This window comes from Callorhinus ursinus, unplaced genomic scaffold, assembly GCF_003265705.2.
Source record: "Callorhinus ursinus isolate GAN/ISIS: 27379988/994484 unplaced genomic scaffold, GSC_fseal_2.0 scaffold61, whole genome shotgun sequence".
In the NCBI taxonomy this organism is placed as follows: Eukaryota; Metazoa; Chordata; class Mammalia; order Carnivora; family Otariidae; genus Callorhinus; species Callorhinus ursinus.
This window is the reverse complement of record NW_027397123.1, coordinates 5,710,711-5,738,270: the sequence shown is the minus strand read 5'-3', so window position 1 is coordinate 5,738,270 and position 27,560 is coordinate 5,710,711. Positions and strand designations below refer to the sequence as shown.

At 54.1% G+C, this 27,560-nt stretch overlaps 1 protein-coding gene across 3 annotated transcripts in view; it reads right to left on the bottom strand.

Moving 5' to 3' along the window:
- Positions 1–27,560, bottom strand: part of PEPD (peptidase D) — a 111,235-nt gene that overhangs the window by 41,696 nt on the left and 41,979 nt on the right. For all 3 annotated transcript variants that reach the window (XM_025854325.2, XM_073885423.1, XM_073885422.1), the window contains exons 8-9: positions 24,596–24,671; positions 23,616–23,662 (exon numbers count right to left, since the gene is read on the bottom strand). In XM_025854325.2, the coding sequence (XP_025710110.1) occupies positions 23,616–23,662; positions 24,596–24,671 (123 nt within the window). The remainder of the gene's footprint in view (positions 1–23,615; positions 23,663–24,595; positions 24,672–27,560) is intronic.

Here is a 27,560-nt window from a genome sequence, read left to right as displayed (position 1 = left end):
CCTCCCTTGTCACTTCCTGCTGCCCAAGCCCCTCAGAACAGACAGGTGGTCTGGAGGCAGGGGCACCAATCCCCCATCTGGCCATAGTCCAGAACAAAGAACAACTGGGGCCTGGGGTCTGGCTGGAGAACAAAGGCCCCCCAGAACCCACCCCCTTCTTTAGCTCCAGGCGCTATGGGCACAGCGCGCCCTGGTGGTAGAGTTCCTGGCTCCTGAGCCTGCCTATCCGGCCTCAGCTTCCTCCCCCGTGAAATGGGAATGCGGCCCACACTTTGCCTGGACGTTGTCACGTAAGTGCTGATCCAGCATCCTGGGGGTCAGCATCTCCGAGGGCTGTAAGCCAAGGACTGCCTTGGGCCCCTCATACCACATTCCCATGGTGGCCCCCACTTGGGCTCTGACACCAGCCCCACACAGAGGTGCTGGTGCTAGTTTGAGGCCAGGTCATCCCCTCCAGGCTCTCAGCAGGTCCTCTGCCTGTCTGGTGCCTGGCACTGACTATTCCTTCGGCAAACATGGGAGGAGGGGAGCAGGTGTGGAGAAAGGGGCTGGCCTTCCCAAAACACTGAGGAAGAAGAAAGGCGGATGGACCTGGGGGAGGAAAGGAAGAGCCTGAGGTTAAACCAGCCCAGACCTCCCCCTGACTTCCCGGCCCCAGCTTGGTGTCAGGGTGCTTCTCTGGCCTAGGGGAGGTGGGGGAGAAGGAGCAGGGCAGAATGAGGGGTCACTGTGGGGGAAGGGGAGAGAAGGGCTCCTAGTGCCTCGCTTAGAGGCTGGCCTGAGCCTTCTTCAGTGTCTCCTGCTGGCCCAGGGTACGATGCTACTGCTTGACAAGCTGGGCACAATCAAGGGCTCCAGTGGGCCCAAGGCTGAGAAGCCCCCCGCCCCTGCTGTGGGGCGTGAGCCTAGTGCCCCCGGGGAGGCCCTGATGGCTGCCGCAGACCCTCCTCATTCTCCCCACCGGGGCCGTCCGTGAAGATGGCTGAGGTGTTAGCAGAAGGCTCTCTCACTTACTACAAATTGCGCCTTTATGGGAAAATCAATGACACTGCCTCCTTAGTCTCCCACCCTTGTTGCTGGTCTAAAGTAATTACTCCACAGGGTGACAGGCTGGAACTGGGCCAGCGTTTCCAGGAGCGCCTGACTGCCCCCAGCCCTTGCATCTCGGGGGGCGGCCCAGGAAGGGAAACTGTCTGGAGAGATCCATCCATCACACCCAGCTCTCCATGCTTGGTCCTTGGCTCTGCCTGGCAACACCATCACACGCCTACTATGCGCTAGCCATGACGTGCTATGATCGCAGGGTGGGTGAGCAAGGCAGACTAAGGCCCTCAATCCACAGAGACATTCCCTGAGTGAAGCTGAAAGGGGCAGAAGCCACGTGCTGGGAGAGCACAGCCAGGAGGACGGGACTCACTGGAGGACTCCCTGGAGGAGGGGGTCTGCAGCAGAGGGCGGAGCCAAGTGCAAAATCCCGAGGCAGAGAGAAGCAGGGCATGTGAAAGGAATGGCAACCAGGACTGAGGAGGCAACTGGAGCATGGGGAGCAGCAGGGAAAGCAAAGTGAGCGGTGCAGCGGGGGGAACCCCAGGATGAACCCCGGGAGGCTGGGGGAGAAAGCACCCTCCCACCTCCTACCCTCAGAACAGCTGCGTTGCCTCCTCCTGGCAAAGCTACTCCAAACATTAACTTCTCAATACAGTCTACTTTCTTTCAAGATCCCTTTAAATGATAACTTGTTTAAGTACCAACATCAATTGGCCAGCAATTCCATGAACAAATGCTTCTCTGCTTGTCTCCAAGTTCCGCCACTTTTATTTGTCCCCAAGTATTTGGCAGGAACCAGTTACATCAATAAAGAAACGTCAATTTTTAACAGCCACATGAGATGCAAAAGCTTCAGATGGATTTTTTTTTTTTTTTTTTGTCAGCAATCAGGGCGCCTGGAGGAGCAGTTATTAACAGCCACTGGAGACACACAGGCCGGCCCGGGAGATAGGGCTCCAGATTTAGCCTGGATTAAGGAGACACTGCAGGCACCGGACCTCTCGGCGTCATAAATAACACTGAAATTTTACACCGTGGCTGAACTCTTCGTTGTCACAATCGTTTAGGTCACGGAGTGTATGATGCTGTATAGCAACATGACAAATCTCTTTCTCAACTGCTAAGTGCATAGAGCCCATCGGAATAAATCCAACCAAACTGCCCGCTACAGGTGAGCAGGCAGCGACACAAGGGGGAGACGTGAAGGGGGTGGTGGCATCAGAAACATCTCGGACAGTGATTTCCGGACGCACGTGGACTATGTGGAGAGGGGCCTGTCTTCTGGGTGCCCCTTGCCACTTCCTGCCATGTCGCCTCATGGTTGGAAGAGGTGGGGTTCCAAACCCTTGATAACACAAGGAGTCTGATACCCAGGCTCTCCCCCAAACAACCAAGTCACAGCTGAGCTAATGAAAGGGGCGGAGAAAAGTGATGCAAGAAGGATGGTCTCTCACCATGAAATACGAGGATGGAAGTGCATTAATGCAGTGGGTGATCCTCCTGGAGAGCTGGAAGTAAGCCTCCAAGGCCTACTGGTTGGACCACCGCCCAGATGTAAGCCCCAACCAAGGACATCACCAGCCAACAAGACTTCAGGAAGTATCGGGGAACTGGGCCGGGATCACAGAGGGCAGCCCCTGGGCGCTGGGTTTCGGGCATGAACACTCAGCTGAGCACGGGTAAACAGACCCATCTGCCCCCTGGCCCTGGGGGGTTGTCCCAGAGGCCCACGCCGTGCGTGTTTGGCAGGAGAAACGGTGCCCATCCTACAATCCTGCCCCAGCCCAGAGCCCCAACCAACACAGCTGCCTGCTTCCTCTCCTGGGGCAGACTGGCCTGACTTTCTGGTTGTCAGAAAATGGAACCTGCAGGGCCCTTCAGCCTCTAACATGCAAGGGCAAGACCACTCCAACAGCCCGACCCCAGGGTTCTTCCTGCACTGGTTGCTCTCCTAGGAGAACTGTGGAACCTCAGATAATGGCAACCCTTTGGGACTGAGGGGCGGCCCCTCCCCACTCTCTAACAGGAACACAGCAAACAAGCAGAACGCTTTCTAGCAAAAAGGTATCTGAGGGATCTGGTCTCCAGGACAAGCCAGTGGCACGGTTCTCCTCCCAGAAGTGCAAAAGTGTCTGCTCTTGGAGGAGACCTGGCGGGGCAGTTTGAGGGGCTGCTCCAGTCTGGTCATGGCCTGAGGAGGAAAAAGCATGGTATGGCCTGGCATGTCTCACATGCATCCATAGCCCCCAGAGTATCTGGGCCATGCCCGGTCCTGCCCTTCCTGGCCCTTCCTGGCCCTCCACCTCCCCTGGGCTGGGCTCCCAAGCTGCTGGGGGCCATGACCTCTGCCAGGATTGGGAGCAGCACTAGACCCTCCAAATCTGCTCCCGGAAGGGCCAAACCTCAGTAAAGCTGGGTCAGCACAAAGGCCCGGGGGCCAGACACGGGTAGGCCGGCCCCTGTGTGAGATGTCCACTGAACCTCCCTGAACAGCTGGGTCTGCTGGAGGACCCAAGCCATTGGTTTTAGCTTCCTGGGAGCTCTCTACAAAGAACAGGCCCAGGGTAAAAGGGACCTGGTCCAGGCAGGACCCTACCAGAGAGCTGGTTCCTCAGCTGTCTGTGGTCACGGAGCCCAGCAGCGCCCCCAAATGTCAGCCTGCCTGGGACTAAATCAGATCCTGCCCTCTGAGGTGCTGCCACCCTTGGGCCTTGATGAATGCCTTCCATAAACTCCCCGGAGCAGATGCCAAACTTTTCAAGATGAGGTTCCAAGAAATGTCCTTAATGATTTTATGCTGGCTTTTCGTCAAGCGTAGCAATGGTCCATTTATAACAACTCTAAATGACATCCAGTAGGCCCTGTCACTGGATGGGTGACCCTGGCTGGAAACAGACCTTGCCCCACCTGCTCCTCTGTTCTTCCCTCTGCTGCCTCATTTTCCCTAGGCACGGGGGTCTGGACTCTCTTTCGGTCTTCCCCACCTCGCTTAGTGGCAACTCCATCCTTCCAGAAGCTCAAGTCAAAAACCCTGGAGTCACCCTTGATGAGCCAGCAAATGCTGCTGGCTCTACCTGGTCTGGAGCAGAATCCCTGATAACTGCTGGGCTCCCGGGATGGCCAGGCCTGGCATAAAATATGCCCGGCACTCGCCTGCTTCTCACCTCTGACACTCTGACTCAGGGCCAGCACCCTGTCACCTGTGGTCCCCCCACCTCAGGGCCTCCTCACTGGCCCCCCCTGCAGTCAGCTCTCACTACCACCAGATCAAGTCTCTCCCCTGCTTGACCCCCAGCCCCCAGCCCCTCTTCTCTTCCATTCGGGCCTCTCTGCGGTTCCTCTCCTGACACCCCAGGGCTCAGCCCCCAGCACCCCAGGTCTCGTTGAACCTCTATGACAGGCCTTCAAAGCCACCATATTCATAAAGGCAAATCACTCCCAGGACTCTCTCTGTTATCTTTTCCTGTTTTTATTTCCCCCCTAGTATTTGCTACCACCAAAAATGCTGCACATTTTACTTACTTATTTTGCTTATCTCCCCTCTCGAGCTTCACACACAGGTTTTCCTCTGTTCTGTCTCCCTGCTTCTAGAACCCAGTGCCTGGCACCTGTAGTTACCCAATAAATGTTTATAATCCAATGAACTGGCACAAGCAGGCTGGGAATGAGCCAATAGTCACCAGCCCACAGGTGGCCTGCTTGCCAAGGACAGGCGGTGCATGGCGGGCAGGTGTCAGCCCGCTTGGCCAAGAGCTGTGGGAGGGTCAAGCGCACTTCTGCTGTACTCCGGGCAAATGGTCAAATCAGAGCTCCCTGAAATGGGATGCCAACTGTAATTCCTAGCAAGTTGCGGCCATACCTACTACATCTGGAAATGATTTTGGAAACTCCTGGTCTTGCAGGGACAGGGAGCTTGGTTGACGCAGATTCCATCAAGCCCACAGAGATCAGCTCTGGCTCTCTCAGGCCTCCTGAGATGGCATCTAAGTCTGCCTGCGAGAACACTGCCATTTAACAGCTTTCTGGAAAGGCCGGCCTTGGTCCGGACCCGGGACCACCAGTGAAGGATTGCCACACACCACATCGCACACCAACACACGCCCCTTATCTACCCTCGCAGGGGCGCGGATCTGACTCCTTGATAACCACTGGGCTGTCAGGTTTACCAGGGCCGGTGACCACATCCACAGGAAGGGAGGCCGCCCAGAAGGGCGCACCGCCCAGGCTGAGGTGGGGGGTGGGCCGTGACCCTGCTCTGACATGCATGACTTTGGCCCCAGTCAGGTGGATGCTCCTTGGACCCCAAATCCTCCAAGGGTTGAGTGAGGAGCTGTCCTTCCCCACCACCCGAGGAACCAACCCTGTTCCTTCTCTTCCTCGGGAACACCTGCTCTGTGCCAGGCTGCCCTCGGCCCTGGGGCAGGCCTGGCTCTGTCGGTCCTGACTACAGCCTGGAACCTGCCGGGCCTGCGCTCCTGGGACACCTAGGGCACTGTCCATCCCTGCTGGTGACCTCTCCCCACCCCTCCACACCCTCTCCCATCTCTACCCCACCTCTGCCCCGTGCCCAGTCTGTCCCTTTGTTCCAGACCTGTTATCTCTGCAGGGCCCCAGGGGAACAGTTTTAGAGGCTGCAGCAACCTCTGAAGGCCACACCCTGGCTCTCAGGTCACAGCTGCTGGGCTTTCTTGCTGAGGTGGACCCTGACCTGGGGGTCAGAGGGGTGGGGAGGGGGTGGGTTGAGCCTCCTGCCCCTTCTTAGGTGGTCTCTTTCCACTTCAGGGGACCGAAACTTCTTCCTTACCCACAGTTGGCCAGATTCTGCCCCGATTTTGGCATTAGCTTATATGTCGTCATAATTCATGACATCAACGTATTTGTCCTTTTTAATTTTTATAGGGACTTTAAAAAACAGAACTCCCCACAGGACCACCGGGCCTTTCCGGTACCCCACACTGTACAGTGGTAACTGCTAGGGTTCGAATCCCAGCTCCTGACCTGCCAAAGGTACGACCTTGTCAAGTTACTTCCGCCTCCTGGTTCCTTACTTTGCTGGCCTATGGAAGGGACCAAACAGTAGTCCCTACACTCAGAAGGTGGCCATGAGGACGAAATGGGCCATACCCTCATTTGATCACAGAAGAGCAAAGGGCCCAGACTGGGCTGGTGTGTGGTTAGCCCTCGGGAAATGCCCATGGCGCTGCTGCTGCCACCATGGCCACTCTGTCCTAGAACTCCACGCCACGGGAGCACAGCCACCCTGGCACGTAGAGTCCCCAGGGCTCAAGACAATGTCTAGCAAAATGCTTGCTGCAAGAGTGGCCTGACTCAGGGAACTGTCCCTGGCCTCATGGGTTTCATGTCTTACGTGCTGGCCCAAGCACCTCTCACTCCCCGCTTGCCCCTCCTGGAAACTACCACCTTCCTGTCCCCATGTGTCACTAATGTGTCATTTCTAAGACCCCAGAACCATTGCCTCTGGGCCCTCCCCACTCCTCCACCTGGATGGCAACCTCAGGTTTGTACCCTGTCCCTGGAAGACCTGTCCCAGGGTTGTCATAAGACCCACTTGCCTCCTGCCCAGGGCCCAAGGGGACCTATGAGGGCCAGGCCTGTGTGTAACCCCCCCCACACACACACGCACACTCACTCACTCACTCACTGGAGGCTAGGGCATGAAATACAGCCAGGCCCTGGCTCAAAGTGCAGCGCCAGGGCCCTGGGGATCTCTGTCCCGTCCAAATTCATGGGCCTCATAAAAGCACAGCCTGAGGGCACAGCTTCTACCATTTTCAGCAGGAAATACACTGACTGGGAGGCAGGAGGCAGCACAGCAAGCAGACAACGGACCTCAGCAGGAGCAAAGCTTAGTCGGCCCCACATGGCCCGACACCACCAGGTGGCCAAGCGAGACGTGGGGCTCACTGCCATCCTTCCCCCACCCCCCGCCCCCAACATCTGATCCACCACTGGGTCCTCCAAACTCATCCTCCCCTGGCCCTGCCGCCCAGCCTGGTCCACAGCAGCCGCCCTGCTGCCCTCCTGCTGTCACCTCAGCCTACTCACCATCCAAAGCCACGGCCTCATCTCCCAGCTCCCTCCCCAGTCACAGAAACCTCTGAGGGGCGTCTCACTGAGACCTGGCCCTGCCACCAGCTCCTCTCTTACCTGCCGGGCCTCACCCGCTGTGCCCTCTCACCACGTGGCAAGTGACGGCTGGCTCCTTGCCGCCCTCAGCCCCAGCTCGAGGGTCACGCTGGGCCATGACAGCTCCCCGTTCTTTCCTGGACTCCAACTTATCACCACGTGTCATTCTCCTGCTTGTCTGGCTTCCCCTCTGGAATGTCAGCTGTGACCCTGGCCAGCCCCCTAGGGCCAGCCCTAGCCCTTCCAAACGTGGGCACTGCTGAGTCACCTAGGGAGCCAGCAGACAGGAAACCAGGCCTGATTTCTCCCGGAAGCAAAGGCAGTTACCGGCTGAGTTGTGGCCCCCCTCAGAATTCATATGTTCAAGTCCTAACCCCGGTACATCAGAATGTGACTACATTGGGAGACGGGGCCTTTAAAGAGGTGACTAAGTTAAACCGAGGTCTTCAGTGGGAACCTCATCCAACCTGACTGGTGTCCCTATAAGAAGAGCAAATTAAGACACAGAGAGGCACGAGGATGTGTGCCCGTGGCGGGGAAGGCCACATGAGGACACCAGAAGGCGGCCAAGGAGAGAGGCCTCAGAAGAAATCAAACCTGCTGACACCTTGATCTTGGACTTCTAGCCTCCAGGACTACAAGAAAATAAATCTCTGTTGTTTGAGCCCCTCCATCTATGGTACTTTGTTATGGCAGCCCCAGCAAACTAGACACCTCTGGGCCAGAGGGATGAGAGAGGTCCCCAAAGGGAGAGAGGCGGTGGCCACAAACCACCAGGGTTTGAATCATCTATGACCTGAAAGCTGAACTAGAGTCCCACCAGGGTCAAAGCCAAGACCTCGGAGGAGGAAGCAGGACAGAGGCCGGAGGAGCCCCTCCCTAAAGCCAGCACCAGCCACAGCCTCATGGCCGGCCGGGCGGGTCCAGGATCTTTGCGGCAGAAAAGTGAAGCAGACCCCCAGCCAGCCCACGCCTGGCTGGGGTTCTGGCTCCCCAGCCCCACAAGGAGGGCTGCCAGTCTGAGCCATAACAGACTGCAGCCTCTTGGAGATGCATTTCTTGCCTCTTCAAAGCATTACGGATTGATTGCCAAGTCTCACCGTAAATCAAAAGAAAGTCACTACTCATTACCTACTTAGAATTCCCCGAGTTCTTCCTGGGAAACCATTTCTCAGCTGTTTGATCTCTGAGCCACCAGCACTATCTCTAGGCATGCCACCCATCACGGCAGCCACCAGACACTTTTTTCTTCCAGGCTCCTTTCTCAGCACCTAGATGAATTTCTACCTTTCTTCAGTTTCAAGAAGAGCTGCCAAGATAAATGATTCAAAGACTCCAGCTCATGCTGAAAATATATGGACTATGTACAGCCAGTTCTGAATAACCCCACGCCGGAGGGGAACGCACCAACCACACTCGTGCTGGACGGGTCACACTGGCAGCCAGGCCCCAGACTCACTAGGACACTCCCCTGTGCCCTTTCATCCACGGGATAGTGACACTTGTCCAGCTTCAGCCAGCACCAGCTGCCCATTCCTCGGTCAAGCCCCTCCTACCCCTGAGTAGAATGTCGCCAAGTGCCCCAGGGCTTTGCCAGCTGGCTGAGGCTACTAGGAGCAAGGAGCGGCCCCATTTCCAAACTCTGCATCCAGGAGGAACCTCTTTCCCAGTCCTGCTGCTAGTACCACTTTCCCAAGGAACCCCTGCCCCCAAAATGGCTCCTTTATCACCCAAGGCGGCAAGGCCCGGCTGACATCCGCTTCCCCCACCCAGGGTGCCCATCTCTAATGCCACCAGCCTGGCTCCAGGAAAAGCAGTCAAACCCCACTTCTCCTGCTGGGGTGAACAGCAAGGCAAAGTAAAACTGCAAAAACAAAGTCCAGCCAGGCCCTGATCCTAACAGCCACCAGGCATCTGCTATGTGGGGGGCTGGACGGGCAGGGCTCTCCACCAAGGAGCCCCAGTCACCTCTGGCTGGAGGGCTGCCTACTGCGCACCTGGCCCTTGCCAGGACACCTGGAAGACCCGCCTGAGCAGCCCACGGTGCTGTTCCTACAGGGCATGAAGTGGGAAGAGCCCCCACCAAGGCCCAGACACAGAAGGTCGGCAACTGCTACTCACAAACAAGGGCATCCTGAGTGCTGTCACGAGTGTAATCCATCCAGCTGGCGGGTGCGTGTGGCACCCTTCAGGGGAAGGCCTCAGGGGAAGGCCCCAGGGGAAGGCCCCACGCAGGAGTGCAGGGGGCTGGGGAACAGAACGGCCGAATAAACATGAGCACAGCTGGCTGGGAGGGCGAGCAGTGGTGCCGGAGCCAGGAGAGGCCAGCCCACGCGGCCAGGGTCTTGCCCAAGGGCGGTGGCTGTCATCTCATTCTGCTCAGAGAAGCAAGGCACAGGAGGAGGCCTTGGAGCATGGTGGCGCCAGAGGCCCAGGAGGAACCGGGGAGGCTCGGCAGTGACAACACGCTAGCCCAGACCCCCTGGCCTGAGGCCTGTCACCTCCACCAGCCATGGGCAGCCTGGCTCGCAGACAGCCTCGCGTCTCCTGAACCCCCAGAGCCGCATGCGGAGAGTCCCACATCCATGAGAGCTGCAGGTGAGAGGCAGCTAAGCGGGGCCGCGCTGCCCCAGCCCATCTGACCAGCCACCCCGACCCTGTGCTTTACCTCACTCTACTCTGGGACAGCTGTGGGAGGAGGTGGCATGCCCTTGGACAGCCACTGGATGAAGCCCAGAGGCTCGCACTGACTGCCCACACCACCCAGTCTGCATGCCAGACACCAAGGGTGGCCCGGTGCAGGGCTGGGGGACAGGGGGGGCTTGTGCAGGACACGGGCCTGACTCCGCAGAGGGCCCAGCACCCAGAGCCTGAGGTTGGGGCCTCTAAGCAGAGAGCCCCTCTCTGTGGTTTCATCACAAACTACCTCCAGGTTTCAAGAGCAGACATGCCTGCTGGCAGATACGGAAACGGGCTTTCTGAGTTCCTGGATTAAACCCTTCACCACATCTACAGAATTCTGAGTTAGGAGGGGAAAACTCCCAGCCCAGAATAATTGCTCCCATAGGGAGCATCTTTCTGCACCAGCATGTAATAGGTCTGGATGAGAATTTTCTAAAGACCGGTACCAAACCTCACCACAAAATCACAATTGTCTGCCTGCTCTGGGCGCCAAACCTGGACAATGGCTTCTACAGGACAGTTGTGTGCCGGACGCGCGTGGGACTCGGAGCAGTCACCTTGGCTGGAACTGAGCCGGACCACCTCCCCTCCCAGATGGACCCTGGCCCCCAGGCCGCACCCCCACCCCTCCTTTCGGCCCCGGGGCTCCTTCAGGGGATGCAGGCAAAAGGGAAAGGCTCTTCTGCGATGGGGGTGCAGCCTGGGGGCACCTGGCAGGTAAACTAAACCAGCGAGGCCGACCAGAAATCTACACACGAAACCTGAGAAACAGCCTTTCTTCTTCCCCATAGTGCTCCCATTTTTCTTAAAATACATGAGCCTTTGACTATCTTATTTTTCCTTCATTTGATAAAGACATTGGTATAAGAAATCCTTCTCGACTCTGAAAACAGGTGCAGCCTGAGAGCAATGAATACGGAGGTGATGGAGGGGTGACGGAGGAAAGGGGCCGCCTGGTGCTGGGGGAGGTGACAGGGAGTGGGGGGGGGGGGGCCTGTGGCGTGTGCCCGCAGCTGCTCAGTTCCCACTGGAGTGCTGCTCCCTGGGAATTCCAGCCCAAGCTTACCAACTATTTCAATTTCTAGGAAAAGCCAGAAAAGTCTCCTGATTTTCATTAATGACTCAAAACAACCAAAACAAACCAGAAAACCTGACTGTGTGAGCCAAACGAAAGCTGCCTGTGTACTGGGGGGTCCAGACCAGAGGCTACCAGTTTACAAACTCTGGCCTTTGTCTTGCTAAAAATTCCTCCTCGGGAGTGAGAAATGGGGATGCTAGGGGTCCCCCCACCAAGACCCTAGCCTGACAGAGGCTTCTGGAAGCCCATAGGAGTGTCAGGCAAGTCTCACAGGGGCCCTAGCGGGAAGGCAGGCCAGCTAACGGGGTGTGTCCAAAGCCAACTCAGGCAATGGGAAGGGAAGGGAAGATGTCTCCCACTGCCACCAAGAGAAGCCTCAGTACTGCCACACACACCGATTTGGCTTACACCCCTGCTCAGCTCCTCTGGTGGCTCACCTTGCAAAGTGAATCCACAGGCAACCCAAACTTTCCTCCCCCTTTCTTCTGGGCCTGAGCGATTTCACCAGCACCCCACATCTGGGGCCAGTCAGCCATGCAGAAGGAGCCAGAGCAAGTCTCCCTGTGGGAAATGGGAGGAATAGAGTCTGCAGCCCGTGTTTTTACAGGATCCACAAGACAGCACATCTGAGCAGACCGTCATGGATGGAGAACGGGTCAAAATGGGAAGGGGCTCTCCAGACGAAAGCCGTGGTAGCCACGTTATAAAAGTGTAATGAGTGAGCCACAGAGCCAGTGTGCAGGGGTTACCACAAGTGAATGGGAAGAGAAGCCTGAGAACTTTCCACTGGTGCAGAAGTGGGAATTCTGAGAGAAAATATAAGGGCCAGAAGAGGCGTCCCGGGGACCTGATATATGCAGAACAGGAATTTAAAAGGAAGGTCCTAAAGTAAAGAAAGGTTTCATTGTTCAGATTAAAGGACCGGATCCTAGTCCATCATGGGAGCTCATAGGGATGACTCCAGGCCTGTCTGCACAGCTTCTGGCCCGCCATGGGTCACCCCATTAGCTTCTGTAACTGAAAAGGAAGCCACAGAGAGACTGGGGAGTGACATAATAAATAATAATATCACAGGTCTCAGATAACATGACCCAGGAGGATAAATGCTTGCCTCTGGGGAGTGACCAGTGAGATAAAAGGAGACACAGAGATGTGGCATGCCCGCTTGTGTGTGCAAAAAGCCACTGCTGCTGGCCTGTCCTTCATACACAGATCAGCCTTGCTGGTGGCCAAGCGCCTCCTGACTCCACAGAGCTGTTGCTGACATCACTGGACCTGTCACCTGGATCAAAGTCGACAGGTTATGTCCTCCTCCACCTCCTCTGGTCTGTGTGGGAGGGATAACAGCTTCTCTGCTCTACCCTTCATTGGCCTAAGTCAGAAGACACCTGATCTAAGTCTCACCACTTGAATCATGCGGTCCTCTGTAGCCCCCAACCTCTGCACTGACTACTGGCTGAAGAACTGTACTAACACAGAGAGCTCACACCTCTTCTCAAGGGGCCGCCTTCACCCGGGCCTCCAACCTGGCCGCCAAGGCTGGTGGGATTCTGACTCTCTTGGTATAGCCGAAGCCCAGGTCAGCACCAAGAAATGGCACCAATCCTCGGGAAATATTGTCACTCTCAAGAATAAGGACAGACTCCTATACACATCAAGTCAAAACAATTAAACAGTTCCCTAGAAAGGAGAATGAAGACGATTTGCCCAAGATCTCTGGCAGCCATGGAGGGAATGACTTCATGGAACCAAGATCCAATACCAGTTAAACCATCCCTCGCAGAGGAGGCAACAGAAAAACTCTCCAATGTGCAAGGTCAAAGGACAGGCATTCAAGGAAAGGGAACACAGGGTACAAAACAGGGGTCCATGCTGGATTGAGTATGACAGCGCTCATTCTGAACAACTGTGATGAAAACAACTACAAAATAACACAAATGTTGAAAATAACTCATGGAAAGAGAAGTGAGACAGTAAGAAACCGGAAGGATGGAGGCGAGAGGAGGATAAAGAGTAAAACCATGCTAAACTTCTCCTTTTTCCAAGTCAGGAATCGATATTATTTGACTTGTTCACAGAAGTAGAGACCATAGAGAAATACAGGTCCTTTCTTCTTAATTTAAAAGTAATTCTACACCAAAAATGGGATGCACAGAACAAAGGAAACTTCACCAACTTTCCAGAATGACAGAAAACAATTTTTTAAAAAGACTTTATTTATGTATTTGATAGAGAAAGACACAGCGAGAGAGGGAACACAAGCAGGGGGAGTGGCAGAGGGAGAAGCAGGCCTGCCGCCGAGCAGGGATCCTGATGCGGGGCTCGATCCGAGAACCCCGGGATCATGACCTGAGCTGAAGGCAGACGCTTAACGACTGAGCCACCCAGGCGCCCCGACAGAAAACAATTTAAAAGCCAGAAAGGTGGTACAGAAACCAGAAAGCAGCACCAAGAGAGCAAACATTCTGGTCATCAAGACAGATGCAAATGGCTTTCCTAACACCCAGGGGCCCTGCGTTTGGAACATGTAAACTACAGCTGATGAACAGAGTTAAAAGCAAGGAGTAAGCAGAGATATACCAGGAAAATGCAAAGTAAGAAAACATTTAATAGCAAAACCAGGAGCAGATAAAGTCAGATTCAACACAAAAAGGATTCTTAGGTCAAAAGGGGTTCCTGTAAAAAGGTAAAATACGTGATTAAAAAACATAACAATCCTCAACCTGTAAGCCTCAAACAACTTGGTATGGAAATGAGTAAAACAAAAATCTACTGAGAACCAAAAAGAGGAATTCATAAAACTACCTCTCTTCATCCTAGAGAAAATGTCCAAAAATAGGGGAGGAGGCAGAAGACTGGAATAAGAAGAGAAAGTACATCCAAGTATATACTCTAAAAATAAAAAGTTAAAATTTTCCAATAAATGTTTAATGTTTCACTTTATTCCATAAAACACCGACAAAACTATTTCTAAATAGGCCACAAAGAAAAATCTCAAAACTAAGAAAAATAAAATTTACACAGACATTCTCTAACTACGATGGAAACTAACAACCAAAAGTTAACCAAGAAAATTAACCAACCACATCTATCTGGAAATTAGAAGAAATGCTGTTAGTTCATTTCTTAGGTCAAACATCAAACCACCAAAACTTCTTAGGACATGGTAAAGGCAGCATTCAAGAATATTTGAGCCAAAATTCATTTATTACTCCCTGAGAAAAGGATAGGGAAAAAAAGCTAAGTTTCAACTGAACAAGTTAAAAGAGGACTGTTCAAAACAAGGTCAGGAAGGAAGGAGAAAGGAATGAGGAATAAAACTGGGGATCTAGGAGTTAGACCAGCAGTGGAGCAGATGACGACATTTGGAAGATGACTGTATGAAAAGATCAACAAAATGGCTATGATTATGGCAAAGCTCCTCCATACAGAAAAAGCAGACACACAGGCAGGAATGAGAAAGGGGGAAAAAAAAAAGAAAATGATAAAAAGGAAAAAAAAAAAAACTTCCAGGAAAATGTACTATATTGACTCTAAGAAGGATAAAGGATAAAGCCAGGCTGAAACAATCCCTTAGGAAAACCTGAAAAGTTATCTAAGAAATGCTCCCCCAAAGAAACAGTACGCTCTGACAGTATCATAGGACTTCTTTCAACGTTCAAGGAACAGACAAGCCCCTCTGCTTTCTTTCTTCTTTTTTTAATTTTTTATTTTAGTTCCAGTATAGATAACATCTGGTGTTATATTAGTTTCAGTTTTCATTCAACAATCCTATACACGACCCAGTGCTCTTCACAACAAGTGCCCTCCTTAATCCCCTTCCCCTATTTCTCCCAACCCCCTTAACCATCGGTTTGTTCTCTGCAGTTAAGAGTCTGTTTCTTGGTTTGTCACTCTCTCTCTTTTTTTCTCCCCTTTACTTGTTTGTTTTGTTTCTTAAATTCCACACAGGAGTGAGATCACATGGTATTTATCTTTCTCAGGCTAACTTCTTTTGCTTAGCATTATACTCTCTAGACCCATCGTGTTGTCGCAAAGTCCCTCTGCTTTCTAAACTGTTCTAGAAAACAGAGAAATTTGGAGAACTTCTCAAATCACAATCTCAAAAACGCTGATCTCAAAATACGGCAAAAGAGTTAAAAAAAATGTATAGCTCAAGCCCCTATTTTGAATCTTTAATAAAATGCTAGTAAAGAGTAACCACAAAATCATCATGATGCTGCTGCCTGGTCTATATACTGTCCATGTGCTGATTCACTGAATCCTCCTAACCACCCTATGAAGTGCTCTTATTATCCTTTCCCCAGATGAGGAAACTGAGGCACAGGAAGTGGCAGAGCTGGTACTCAGACGCAGGACACACCAGTCTCTAGAGACCATGCTCTAACCACTGCTATATATTGCCTCCCTATTTCAGTCCTGCGGCGTATCATGGCAGCAATCTGCCATGATGAAGTGGGGTTATGTGCGAGGGACGCTACACCAGCTCCACACTAGAAAGTCTCTGTGTAAAATTCATCTAAGGTAACACCTAGTGCCCGATCTTGGTACGTGAGGTCACGCTCTGGTCAAAGGAACCGGGGCTCCCTCTGGAAACGGCTCATTCTGGGGCTGGAGCGGGGAACATACAAAATGAGCCTGGAGTGGCCTGCAGTGCGGTTAAAGCAAGGCAGGGCTCGAGAAGCAAAATGATTGGGGGTGGATGATGTCGGAGGGACACAGGAGCCAAATGATGGAGCCTCCAATGCCCAAAGCGAGAATGACGTGAGCAAGAAAATAAGTAATACTGGATTATAACTCAAAGTATAAAGTAAGCATCTATGGGTCCATGTAGGTATGAGTAAATAAGTGACTGAAGAAATACATGAACGGGGAAGAAGAGATAAATGCCCTATACAGCAGAATCACAAATAGTGTATTTAGATACTCCCCCACCAAGGGGACAGAACATAACTCCCCGCTCCTTAGGCGTGGGCTGGCCAGTGACTTCCTTCAACAAGTACTGTACGGAAGGTGGGAAAGAGCAACTTTCCAGTGGAGAAACTTGACAAACTGCCTCAGGGAGGTGATCAAGATTAACACCGGTGGTAAGTGAGGTTCACAGAATGTACCCCTGATACGATGTGGTGCACGCAACACTCTTCCTCTGTGGTCTTCCTCCCAATGACCCATGACCTCTATCTAAACTCTGAGAAAAACATCAGAAAAACTAAAATGGAAGGACCTTGTACAAAATATCTGACCAGTCCGCCTCAAAACTGTTAAGGTCATCAAAAGTAAGGAAGTCCGAGAAACTGTCACAGCCAAAAGGAGCCTGAGGAGACAGGACAGCTAAACACAGTGGGGGTCCTGGGTGGGATCCTGGAACAGAAAGAGTATCAGGAACTGTAATAAAGTGTAGACTTCAGATGATAATAATGCGTCAATATTTTTCATGAGCTGTGACAAATGTGCCACAGCCATGTTAATGATGGGGGTGGGGGGTGGGGTAGGTGGCAGCTAGCTCATATTCCTGTAACTTTTCTGTGATCCAAAACGATTACAAAATTAGAAGTTTATCAATTGCCTGAAACACATACGCACAAAAGGCCAAGGGAAATGCCAAAAAGGCACCTGACAATATTCAACATCCTCTCCTGATAAAATCTCCTGGTAAGCCAGGGAGAAAACACTACTTCCTTAAAGTGATGATATATATTTATCAGAAGTCAACAGTCAGAATCGGGTTCAGTGGTGAAATACTACAGGAAAATCCATAAAGAGGCCACCGCTCCTACTTACTGGGATTCTCAGGGGGCAATTCGCCAGCATTTGAAAAGGAAATGCCTATGTCCCTTGGCTTTGTTCCCAAAAGCTCTGATTAGGGCTGCATCGACCAGGCTGCATATTTGCAGGAAGCCTTTGCCTCTGATTCTTTGTCCACCCTTCTGGCTGGATACCAGGCTGCTTTGAACCCTAAATGTACCCATTTTCCAGTTACTCTTACAGGCAAAATGAGCTACCCTGGCTTTAAGCCCCAGAGCCCTACACCCCTTTCAGACACAGGCTCTGCTGAACCGCAGAGAGAGAGCTACTCCCTTCCGTCACGTCCGGTCGTGCGCACAGAGCAGGCTCGGGGGGCACACGGGATCTGCCCTGCCCAGTATGGGGTGGTCCAGGAAGAGGTACAGCCTGTTCCGAACACTGAGGAATCATCTTTCCCAGGTGGCCCTGGCTCTCGGAAAGGGCTCAGCTCACTGAGGTGCGGCCAGCTGGGTGCAGTATTCGTGGGCTGCCTTCCTGAGAGGGGCGGCAAACAGAAGGGGTTTCCTGACCCGTCTCATGGTAGGCCATGTGTGGCCTGCCTCCAACAGCCAAGGAAGCACTGGCAGGAAACCTGCATCAGCCTCACAACACAAGGCAAAGAGCAGGTTCCACCATGCCTGGACCTGGGGTCTCAGCGGGCCCTTTTTGAACAAACCACGCTGTTGCTTCATCCCTTAAAATGGCCAGCAGAGAGAGGATGTCTACTATGGAGGGGACAGGGCACTGCCCATGAGAGTGACCAGGCCCCTGGAGAAGGCTCATCACATCCATTCTCACCCGTCGGGGCTCAGGGTCAGAGGCTGCTTGGACCCACACCTGCCCCAAAGGCCCCAAGCGAAACTCCAGCACCTTCATGGGGGAAGGTAAACTGTGGGTGGCCTCACTGATGCCCAGGCTTGCCTAGGCTGAGAGCACACTAGGTCAGACCATTCCCAGGTGACTAAAAGCTGCACAGAGAACCTGCACAGGTTCTCCAGAACCTCCCAGGAGGAGGAAAATATGGGCCTTTTGGTGACATCCATCACCAATGAAACCTGGATCCTCTGCATGACCCATGAGGGGCAAAGCCAGAGCCAAACACGGTCATGTCTGACCACCATGCCCAGCATGCCAGGCAGGGAGAGCCCTGGGCAAGACCAGAGCGGGGCATGCCAGTCCAGGCACCTGAGCGATGGCCCTTCAGTGATTACAGCGTACCAGGAGGGATGGACAAAGAAGAGGGAGCAAATCTGAGAAGGGTCAGTGGTCTCCAGAGACCTGGAAATGCAGCCCCTGCAGATGTAATGGAGAAGCCAGTCCCTTCATCTGGGAGCAGGGGGGCCTGTGGGATCTGTGGGGGAGCTGGGAGTGAGAGATGAGCTCAGGGGTCAACTGTGTCGGGCGAAGCCTAGGGCTTGGGTTGAGGGTGGGATAGGAAAAAGCAGCTTATCTGTGTCAGCAACCTGTGCTTTCTACAGCTGTAATCACAACGCGTTAGTAGGCTTGTGGTTGTGGAGTTTCCTATAAACTCTCCCATCTTCCAATTATCCTCACTGGAGTTAAATTTTTTTAATCCTCAAAAAAGATTTAAAAAATGGCTTTAACAACATAGCAAGGGTTTTACAACTTGCTCCCTGGGGTGGGTAAATTGAAAGATCAGCTACTTGACCCAGTACCCCACAGCTTATGTGGAGTGAGTGTGTGTGTGTGTGTGTGTGTGTGTGTGTGTGTGTGTGTGTGTGTGGCATATATGTCTATGGTATGTGAGTGTGGTATGTGGTGGGTATGTCTCTGAATGTGTGATATATGTGTATGTGGTATGTGTACAGTACATGTGGGGTACACGTGTGGTGTACATGGGCGGTATATGATGTGTGTGTGGTGTGCATGGTGTATTGTGTAACTATGTGTGTGTCCATGTGGTGTGTGTGATGAGGTGTGCATATAAATGGTGTATGTGTGGTATGTGTGATGTCAGTGGGCAGTGTCTGTGTCTGCGGGGTGTGTCTGTGTGTGCAGTGTTGGTGGTATCTGTGTGTGTGTGGACGTGTTGTCAGTGGGTGGTATCCCTGCGTGTGTGGATGTGTGTGGGGTCAGTGGGCGTGTTTGCACGCACGTGGGCGCACAGGGTCAGGGCGGGAGACTCCGTCCCCTCAGCCCTCAGGCTGCCCCCCCCACTCCCCAGCCCTGACTCAGTGGGCACACTGCACACACAGGAGGTGCCTCGCTCCGTCCGGCCAGAGGGCAGGGAAAGGCAACGGGCCCTCAGCAAGCACAGATGGGCAAGTGCTTTATTAACAAAGGACTGGAAGAAAACAGGAGGCTACCGGCATGGGCTGTTGCCTGAGACAGAATGGCAGAGCGAACCCAGGCCTTGTCGATGACCTCCAGGCAGGGTTGGGGGTACAGAAGGACCCCGGCCCGGGGAGTGGGACGGCCCAGCTGTCCCCCCCGCACACCTAGCAGACCCTCCGCCTTATAACGCCCTCCTACAACCCCCACGGAAGCTGTCACGGGAGGGCCCAAAATGCCCCAGTCCCAGCCTAGAGAGAAAGATGGCATAATTTCAATTAAGGTCCCAGGCTGTCAAAAACATCGTTATTAATCTCTTTGCGGCAAATGTGAGCCGGGACCTACTTACACAGCCAATTGAGCATGCTCTAAATTAGTGTTTGCAGGTAACGGATTCAGCTGCCAGCCCCACGCCAGCCGGGTACAAGCTGGTTACGCCACTAACATGAAAGAATATGAGTCGGTAAAATGGATTGCCTGACTGGGCCTGCAGTCAGATGCTGTTAGTGCCCGATTTACCCACACATTAACGTCTCATTGGTTTAACACAATTTACTACACCTCAATCGCGGAAAATGATTTTCATTTCCTCTGAAAACCCTACTCACACGCACAACACAAAGGAGGAGGGGTCTTAAAAAAGCCATCAGCTAACTTTCTTTTCCTTAACATGCCCTCAAGATTTTATAATAAGCCTTTGATAATAAAACAACAAAAAACGAGGCTTAGGACCTCAGGTTTGCAGGCCAGCCTCTCTTAAGCTTGAGTCTGAGCACCACTGCTTGAGGCTGTGCCCTCTTTTGAGAAAATCAGCCCCATCTCAGCCTCCGGTCCCCTGTTCTCACCCTGCCTCTAGTCCTGACACACGAGTCCCTGCTCTTCTTGCCTCGTGTCCCTCTGTGGGGCTGGGGCTGGCCATGCTCCTGAGAGAACATTCTAGGGATGCTCTTTTGACCCCTTCGGGTCAGCGGCCTGCATAGGAGTCTGGCCGCCCTGGGCCTTCCTGGGCATCGGTCCAGCCTGCGTTACAAGGGCCACACCCTGCAGGGAAACAACACCTGCTCTAGAGGAGATTTTATACTCCCCACCTAGTTACAAAAAGAATTCTAAAAGTTCACAGTGGTACAGAGGACAGCAAAAAATAGCTCAGGACATTTCCCTCTGTCTCCCATCCATCCAGCCAACCCCCACACACATACTTCTTGACACCAACTGCGGGGCTGACACTGCATAAAGGAGACCGGACTTCAGGAAGCCTCCAGCCTCCCAAGGCCGCAGACCACAAAACTGTGTCACAGAGCCACCCGGGCAGTGACAGAGAGACACGCCTGTGGGGAGGAAGCTCAGGGCAGAGAGAAGTTGGCCCCTTGCTCACCACTGCAAAATGCCCCCACGGGCTTCGGTGGCACTGGCCGTAGGGAGCGCCCTCGTCAAATCTGGCCAGGGACACCCCAAGATGTCTCAGGACAACCATCTTTCCACCACCTCGGGGGGTGACCCCGGTCTGCCCCCACCGGTCACCCCGACCACCTGTCCTTCAGGAACAGACCCCGTCTCTTGTTCTCATCTTCTCTGCCTCAGCTGTTCCCCAGCGCTGTCCGCAGTCCAAGCCTGCACCCCAGGAGGGTTCCCGCTCTCAGCTCTCAGGGCAGGTACCACTTCCCTTGCGTACCTCCTAAAGCCAGCCGTGGGAGGGCGGGGCATACAGCAGGCGCACAACAGTGCACACACCTGGCGCGTCCAGTTGAGCCACTCGGTAATGCCACTTGGCGCCCTCCGGGCGGCTCTGGTGTGAGCGTCAGGCTCATTTCCCCTGATCCACAGAGGAGGCAGCCGTGGGGCCAGGGGACTGGAGGGTGGGGGGTGCCCAGCAGTTTGAAGACAAAGCTCAGCTTAACAAAGGCCCCTTCACACAACCGCCAAAACTGCATGTGTAGACTCTGGATCCCAATACAGACAGACCAGCGTGGACTAGGTATTGATAAGATTAAGGAATTACCGTTAATTTGGTTAGATGTGATGATGACGTGGTGGTTTTGTAAAGGGCAAAAATCCTCAACTGAGACACCTACTTCTGGGCAGCTGAACTGACATGACGTCCGGGGTTTGGTTTTAAATATGACGACAAAACAAGGCGAAACAAAAACCTCGGTGGGGACTTCGAGGTTCATTATCCTCGGGGGGTGGTGGATATTCGAAATTTCTCATAATTTCATAATTCAAATCTGATATTTGAAATTTCTCATAAAAAGAGAAAAAAGACCTCCATGCCCTGGGTGAGGGTGTAGGGAGCCGGCAGAAGTATTCCGAGGGCCCCCGGCCAGAGCTCACAGGCAGGCCCGGCTGGGCGGCAGCGGGCTCGGGCTCTGGACCCAGGGGGGCAGCTCCTGCCAGACCCGGGAGCCAGCTTTGGAGCTGGACTGCTGGCAGCTGAGGACACAAGGCCACCAGCATGGAGAGGATGGCAGGGCTCCACTCTGGGGCAAGCCAGTCCTGCTCTAATTTCTGGGTTATTTTCGTTTGATGCATAGCCATGGGCCGGTTCAGCTGGGAAGAGATTTGTGGGGCAGTGCCAATCTGGGGGACCGCTGCCCGGCCCACCTCCCAGGTAGCCCCGCAGACCTCCCCCATCCCAGATCCTGGTGGGGGGTGAGGACCCTCGGACTAGCAGAGCAGATACCGCACTGCAGCAGACCATGTGAAGGCAGAGGCTGGGACAGCTCTGTGGGCCCGTCCCCACCCTCCTCCAGCGTGACAGAGCTGGCTCCCTGAGGAAGCTCTTGTCCCATGCCCCCTCCCAGGACGCCACAGCAATGAGTGTCCTCAAGGCCATGTTAACCTCCTCCTACGTGGGGTAAGAGGAGAGAAATACAGAGGCCCTCTGTTCCGGACTCCTTTCAGGGTGAGACTTTGAAAAAGATGCCTCTCCCCAAGCCACAGGATGGTGAACACACATGCCCGCTGCGCCCACTGCGGACTCTGTGTGCACCTCGCCCTCACCACACACTGACAACGTGGGCAGGCCAGAAAGGCTGGGAGGGGCATGAGGAGGCAGAGCGGGCCCTGAGGGCACCCAGGTGGGCTCTACAAAGTGGGGAAGGGGGGGCAGCACCAAGCTCCTGCAAGGCCAGGTCGGAAAGGGCAGCCCAGAACGGAGGTGGCGGTAAAGGTAAAACTCTCTTTTCTTGTACTCACAACACTCTGACACCAAACGTGTGGGTTTTCCACACCAAGCAATTTTCTAATTCTCTGTGGTCACCAGCTGGATGTCCTACAATTTAATTCTGACACTAACTGCCAGAGTCAGCACAGACCTCCCAGGTTAAGAGCTCAGTACTTATGACTGACTGGCTATAAACTGGGGGTTTCCATGACCCCTTCCTTGGGTTTGACCATTTGCTAGAATGGCTCACAGAACTCAGGAAAGTGCTTTACTTACTATTAGCACTTTATTAGAAAGGATACAACTCAGGAAGAGCCAAACAGAAGAGAGATGCACAGGGCAAGTTATGGGGGAAGGGACAAGGAGCTTCTATGCCCCCCTCCCCGCCGCCTGCCACCCTTCTGGCTCTCCCACTGCTTAAGGTTTCTGTGGAGGTTCTGTTCCATGGGCACGGCTGAGTAAGTCACTGGTCAGAACTCCACCTCCGGCCGCTCTCCCCTCTCCCTGGAGTTTGAGGGCAGGGCTGAGAGTTCTAACCCCCTAATCTAGGGGTTGGTTCCTCTAGCAACCAGCCCCCACCTTCTAAGAGTCACTCAGGTGCGAGTGAATAGGGCTTATTATGAATAAAGAGACTTTCACTGAAGGAATTCCAAGGGTTCTAGAAGCTCTGTGCCAGGAACTGGGGGCAGAGACCAAATAGGCATTTCTTATTCTGTCACAGGGGGAGAACTGGCTGCCTCTTCAGTGTCCTCTCCCCAGCGGGGCTTCCAAACAGTACCATCACTGGGGGGAGATGGACTGGGGGCCTCCTGCCTCCGGACCAGGTGCTGCTCATCACCTGAGGAAGCCCTGGGGTCAGACCCAAAGAGGGAGGGTCCCAAGCGCAGAGGGGCTGAGGAGCTGGCCAGGTCACACCCATCGCGGCTGGGCCACCCCAGGAAGTGCTGGGGGGTGGGGGGCAGGGGCAGTGGCTCGCTGTGGGCCTAACTGGAGCCGAAGGCCAATGTAATTCTCTAGAACACTTTATGAGCCACTTAACCATTCCTCGACCCAGTCGTCCAAGCACAGCTGACGTAATGGCAATGTTAACACATAAAAATGGCAAGCTGCTTTACTAGCGGCTTTCAGAGTCACAAAAGCAGCTATTTGGTGAAGTTTCCCGCAAACTGCAGAAACAAAGTCCAAGTGGGGAATGATGGGGCACTAAACCATCCCGAAAAGTCATCAAAGACCATTATCATCAAACACTGTGCCCAGAGCCAGGCAGGTGGTCACAGTCCGAAGACAGACACCCCGCCCCCGGTGCCGACGCCCCACTCAATTCTGCACACGGGCCTGTGGTGCTCATCTGGTACTGGCTGAGGGAACATCAATTACTGTTTTTTACATTTTACTTTTATCCAGAGAAACACAGCAGCTTACCTCTCCATCTCATATTCTTTCATTCCCACTTTTACGGCCTTCATTACCTGGAGGATGGATATTAAGCAAAGACATTTGTATTAAGGAGATAAGTAACACTGCCTTATAAATAATGTATAGCAGTTTTTCAAAAGAAACTCTTCTTTAAAAAAAAAGAATGGTATGGGTGCACAGTGGTGCAGACATGTAACGAATTCGAACTTTTTTAAAGCTCCAAGAGCCATACAGTTTATTTAAACCACTCTGGAGCCCTTCCATTTGGGAGCCCGTGAGCACCTGGCACCAAGCTACACGGCCGGCTCAGGCGGCGGCCAAGATTTAACCAAGATGTCTGGTGAATACTTAATGCTCGGAAAGCGATGCCTAGCCTAAAAGGTTTCCTTTGTTTAGCTGTCATAGAACACACAGAAAATGAATTCATGCAAGAAACTGTGGCCCCCAAATGACCCTTGTCTGTCTCCGGACACAAGGCTGTGACTGTCACTACATAGGCACCAAGCTACCCCAGTCACCCTGAACGTCCTACAAGAAATACGCTTCCTTATTCGCTCTTGCTCCTCAGGTAAAGTGGGAAGGTTTGGGAAAAAGCCGCATGAGAGAGGCTGTTTTTAGAAATGGACAGTAATCACTGTGCCTGAATGATGGGTAAGGACAGGAGAGTCTTTAAAAGGAGCTGGAACTGCTGGAGTGCCAGGAAGGAGAGCCCCATGCTCTGAGCGGGGACTTCTTGCTGGGAAATGTCCTCAGGGTGGGTGCCTTAAGGTGAGGGACTGGGGCAGAACCTCTGCTGTCCCTGCCCTGCCCCCACTGGGGAACAGAAAAGAGCCATGACCACGTCTCTGCCGGAAACAACACTTGCTGCCTACTCACATGGCACCCGGGACTGGAGCCACCACGGGACCGTCCATCTCAACGAGGCCCTCCCACCCCACTCAGAGCCCTGCTGCTTGCCCGCTCCGGCGAGTCCGTGCCCAGCTTACCTCCCGGTGGGCCTCGCTGGAGATTCTGTTGGTGTAACGCAAAACCTCCAGCTCCATGTCCGTCTTAAAGACCCGGCTTCAGAGAGAAGAACAAAGGGACAAGTCAGTGATGCCCAGTGTCAGGGACTAGCCGGACCCCCCCCCCCCAGGGAGACCTCGGGGCCCACCATACCCGGCACAGCCTGGGAAGCAGCACAGGGCTGGCTTGTGCCCAGCCAGGCCACCGGGGCATGGGGGTGGAAGGGCCACAAAGCCCCAGAAGTGATACGCTGCACTAAGCACTGCCCATCCTGGTCTCATGCCAGGCTTGGGTGTGCAGGCTGTTTCTAGTTCTGCGGTTTCTGGAAACCGCTGTGGGTGCTGGACGAAGCCTAGATTCTGCAGTCAGACATGTCCTGCCTCACTGAGACTCAGTTTCCCCATCCATAAAATGGGGATAAAATCTACCTGGCGAGGAGGCTGTTGGACCTGAATCAAGTGTGCCCGACTCCCAGGACTCTGCCCAGTTGGCTGAAGAGGGTTACCGTTTCCTCCCACCCCACCCACCCGCCCCTGGGGCAGCCGAGGAATCCTCCTCCACCTCAGTCAGGCCCCCTGCGGGATCCAGGGATGGAGGTGGGAACAGTGGGTGGTGCAGCCACTTCCAGCCATGAGTGCAGAAAAGAATGTGGAAAACAGCCAGTCTGCAGAGAAGAGGAGACAAGGAACAGACAAGAGAAGGGGGCTGTGTGGAGCAGGCAGGCACAACCAAGAGGCCCTGCACTCCTTCCGAGACTCAGCTGTACCTCCTGCAGCTGGACTCTGAGGGTCCTGGGAGCCCTCACAATAAATCCATGTTAATCTGCCCAAATGTGGTCAGGTTTCTGGTCTTTGCGATCAACCTCATTGCCAAGTACGACTCAGCTAGAGAAGCTACGTAAATATTTGTTTTCAACCTCCACTTCAGATGAGCAACTCCAGGCCACGGGGCATTTCAGTGGCAGCTGTGACCAGTCATTAAGAGCTCAGCGTCCTTGGTGCGTGCCCTGTGGCCAGCTCTGCGTCCTTTACCCAAGGTGACACACCTTCACCAATGCTCCCACACGGCCGCCTCTCCCTCTTGCGAAGGGAACACACTCAAGCACCCTGCAGATAGGCAAAGCCAGAGTGTCTGATGATGGCAGACCAGTGCTGCCCCCCGCCCCCCCTCATTCACTCTCTCATCCAGCCGCTGTCTGCGTCCTGAAGCTGGACCAAGGCCAAGGACAGCAGCGAAGAAGCTCCCACCTCCATCAGAGGCAGCAAACCTCTGGGGACTTCACAGAAGCAGCCCAAGCCAGCCACTGACTCACACCGTCTCCATGGTGCCATCCAGCTGGGACAGCCAGCCATCTGTCACAGGGAAGTGACGAAGGCATCTTGCAGCACTGTGACGCCCTCCTAAGACCATAAAACCTTCTGGGGAATGTGGAAAAGATAAACCCTTTGGCCCAGTGAGACTTTTTCCACATGAATAGCCTTTCTTTCTTGAGGAAGCGGACCCTGAAGCCTGACACTCGGCTCTTTATCATCAGAAGGCGTCTCTGATTCCCTACCAGGGGGCTGGGAGCAGTCCCACCTGGGGAACAGGAGCTGCTTCCTGGGCCCTGGAGGTGAGGGTCCAAAGACTGGGCGGCACTCAGATGAGCAGCTCAGCTCCTGAGGCCCAAATCCACTCATAGGATAACCTAGCAGCCCCTGCTGCTTCACTCCCCACTGCCACCTGCTCAGTCCAGCCCAAACAACTGGTATGCGAGGAGTGGGCTCCTCTGTTCTCAGGTGCAGTGATGACCAGAAATGACAACACAGTGGGGAGCCAGGTCCAGGCTGTGCCCACCCCCAGTCCTCTGCCCCTCTATTCAGCTTAGATTCCTGGTTCATCCTGCCAACATTTCAGACCCCAAGGCCCTGTGCCCACACAGCCATATGGGCTCGGCCAAACCCCCACGAGGGATGAGGTAGAGCCTGGGCCTGCTGCAAGCATGATCCGGGGCCACAAGGGCTGCAGGAAAACCCGCGACTGGGCAGTCGGCATAGTCAGCTCCCAGTCACCAGCCCCACCGGTCGGCACCATCCCAGGTCTGCTCTGACCCGCTGGGGGACATGCAGACCCGGAGGGTTCCTCTCAACTTTGTCTCCCTCAGATCTCTCCCCTCCCTTCCCTGGGTCTCCGCCGCTTGTCGGCGGACGAATGAACCCTATCCGCTCCTCTCCAGACCCCCAAGCCTTGCCCTCCACGCTCGGGTTCTCGTCCCCACCCACTCACAAGGGAAGGAGTGGGGCAGGCTCAGCACCCCAACATACCCAGCTGGGCTCAGAGCCCACGTGGCCCCTATTCCTGGGAGCCCCATGACCACCCACTTCCCCTTCCTCGTCCTCCTCCGGGCAAGCTCTACCCCCCACTACCTGCCACTTTCCAGAAGGGAAACCATAACCACCTGTGCTTTGGGAGGGGAGAGAGAGCTGCTTTTATGTTTCATCTCGACCCTCTCGTCCATCTCCTCCCCTCCCCTCTTCTCCCTTCGGCCTACCCCACCCCCACCCTGCCAGCCCCCATCTCACCAACGTGTGGGAGAAGGACTCCAGGCTGCCAAACCCAGAGGCAGCCCATGACCGCCGAGAGGAAGCACAGGGAGCCCTGGATCCTCTGGCACCACTAGGCTGCTACCCCTCCTCCATCTCCCTTCCCTGCTCCCAAAGCCCAGTCTCTGGCACAGGGCTCTCCGCGGCACCTGCCCCTGTAAGCCCCCCAGGCTCCTACAGCTCAGCCTGACACAAACTCCCCCACCTCACCCCACAGCTCCGCCACACCCCTGCTGCTTCAAACAGACACCTGCGCATCATCCCAGACACCTTCGTGTCATCCGTCCACTGCTCCCACATCCAAGTGACGGCCAAGGGCTTCAATTCCCGGCGCTACAACCTCTCTCAGACCCTCCGTTTCTCT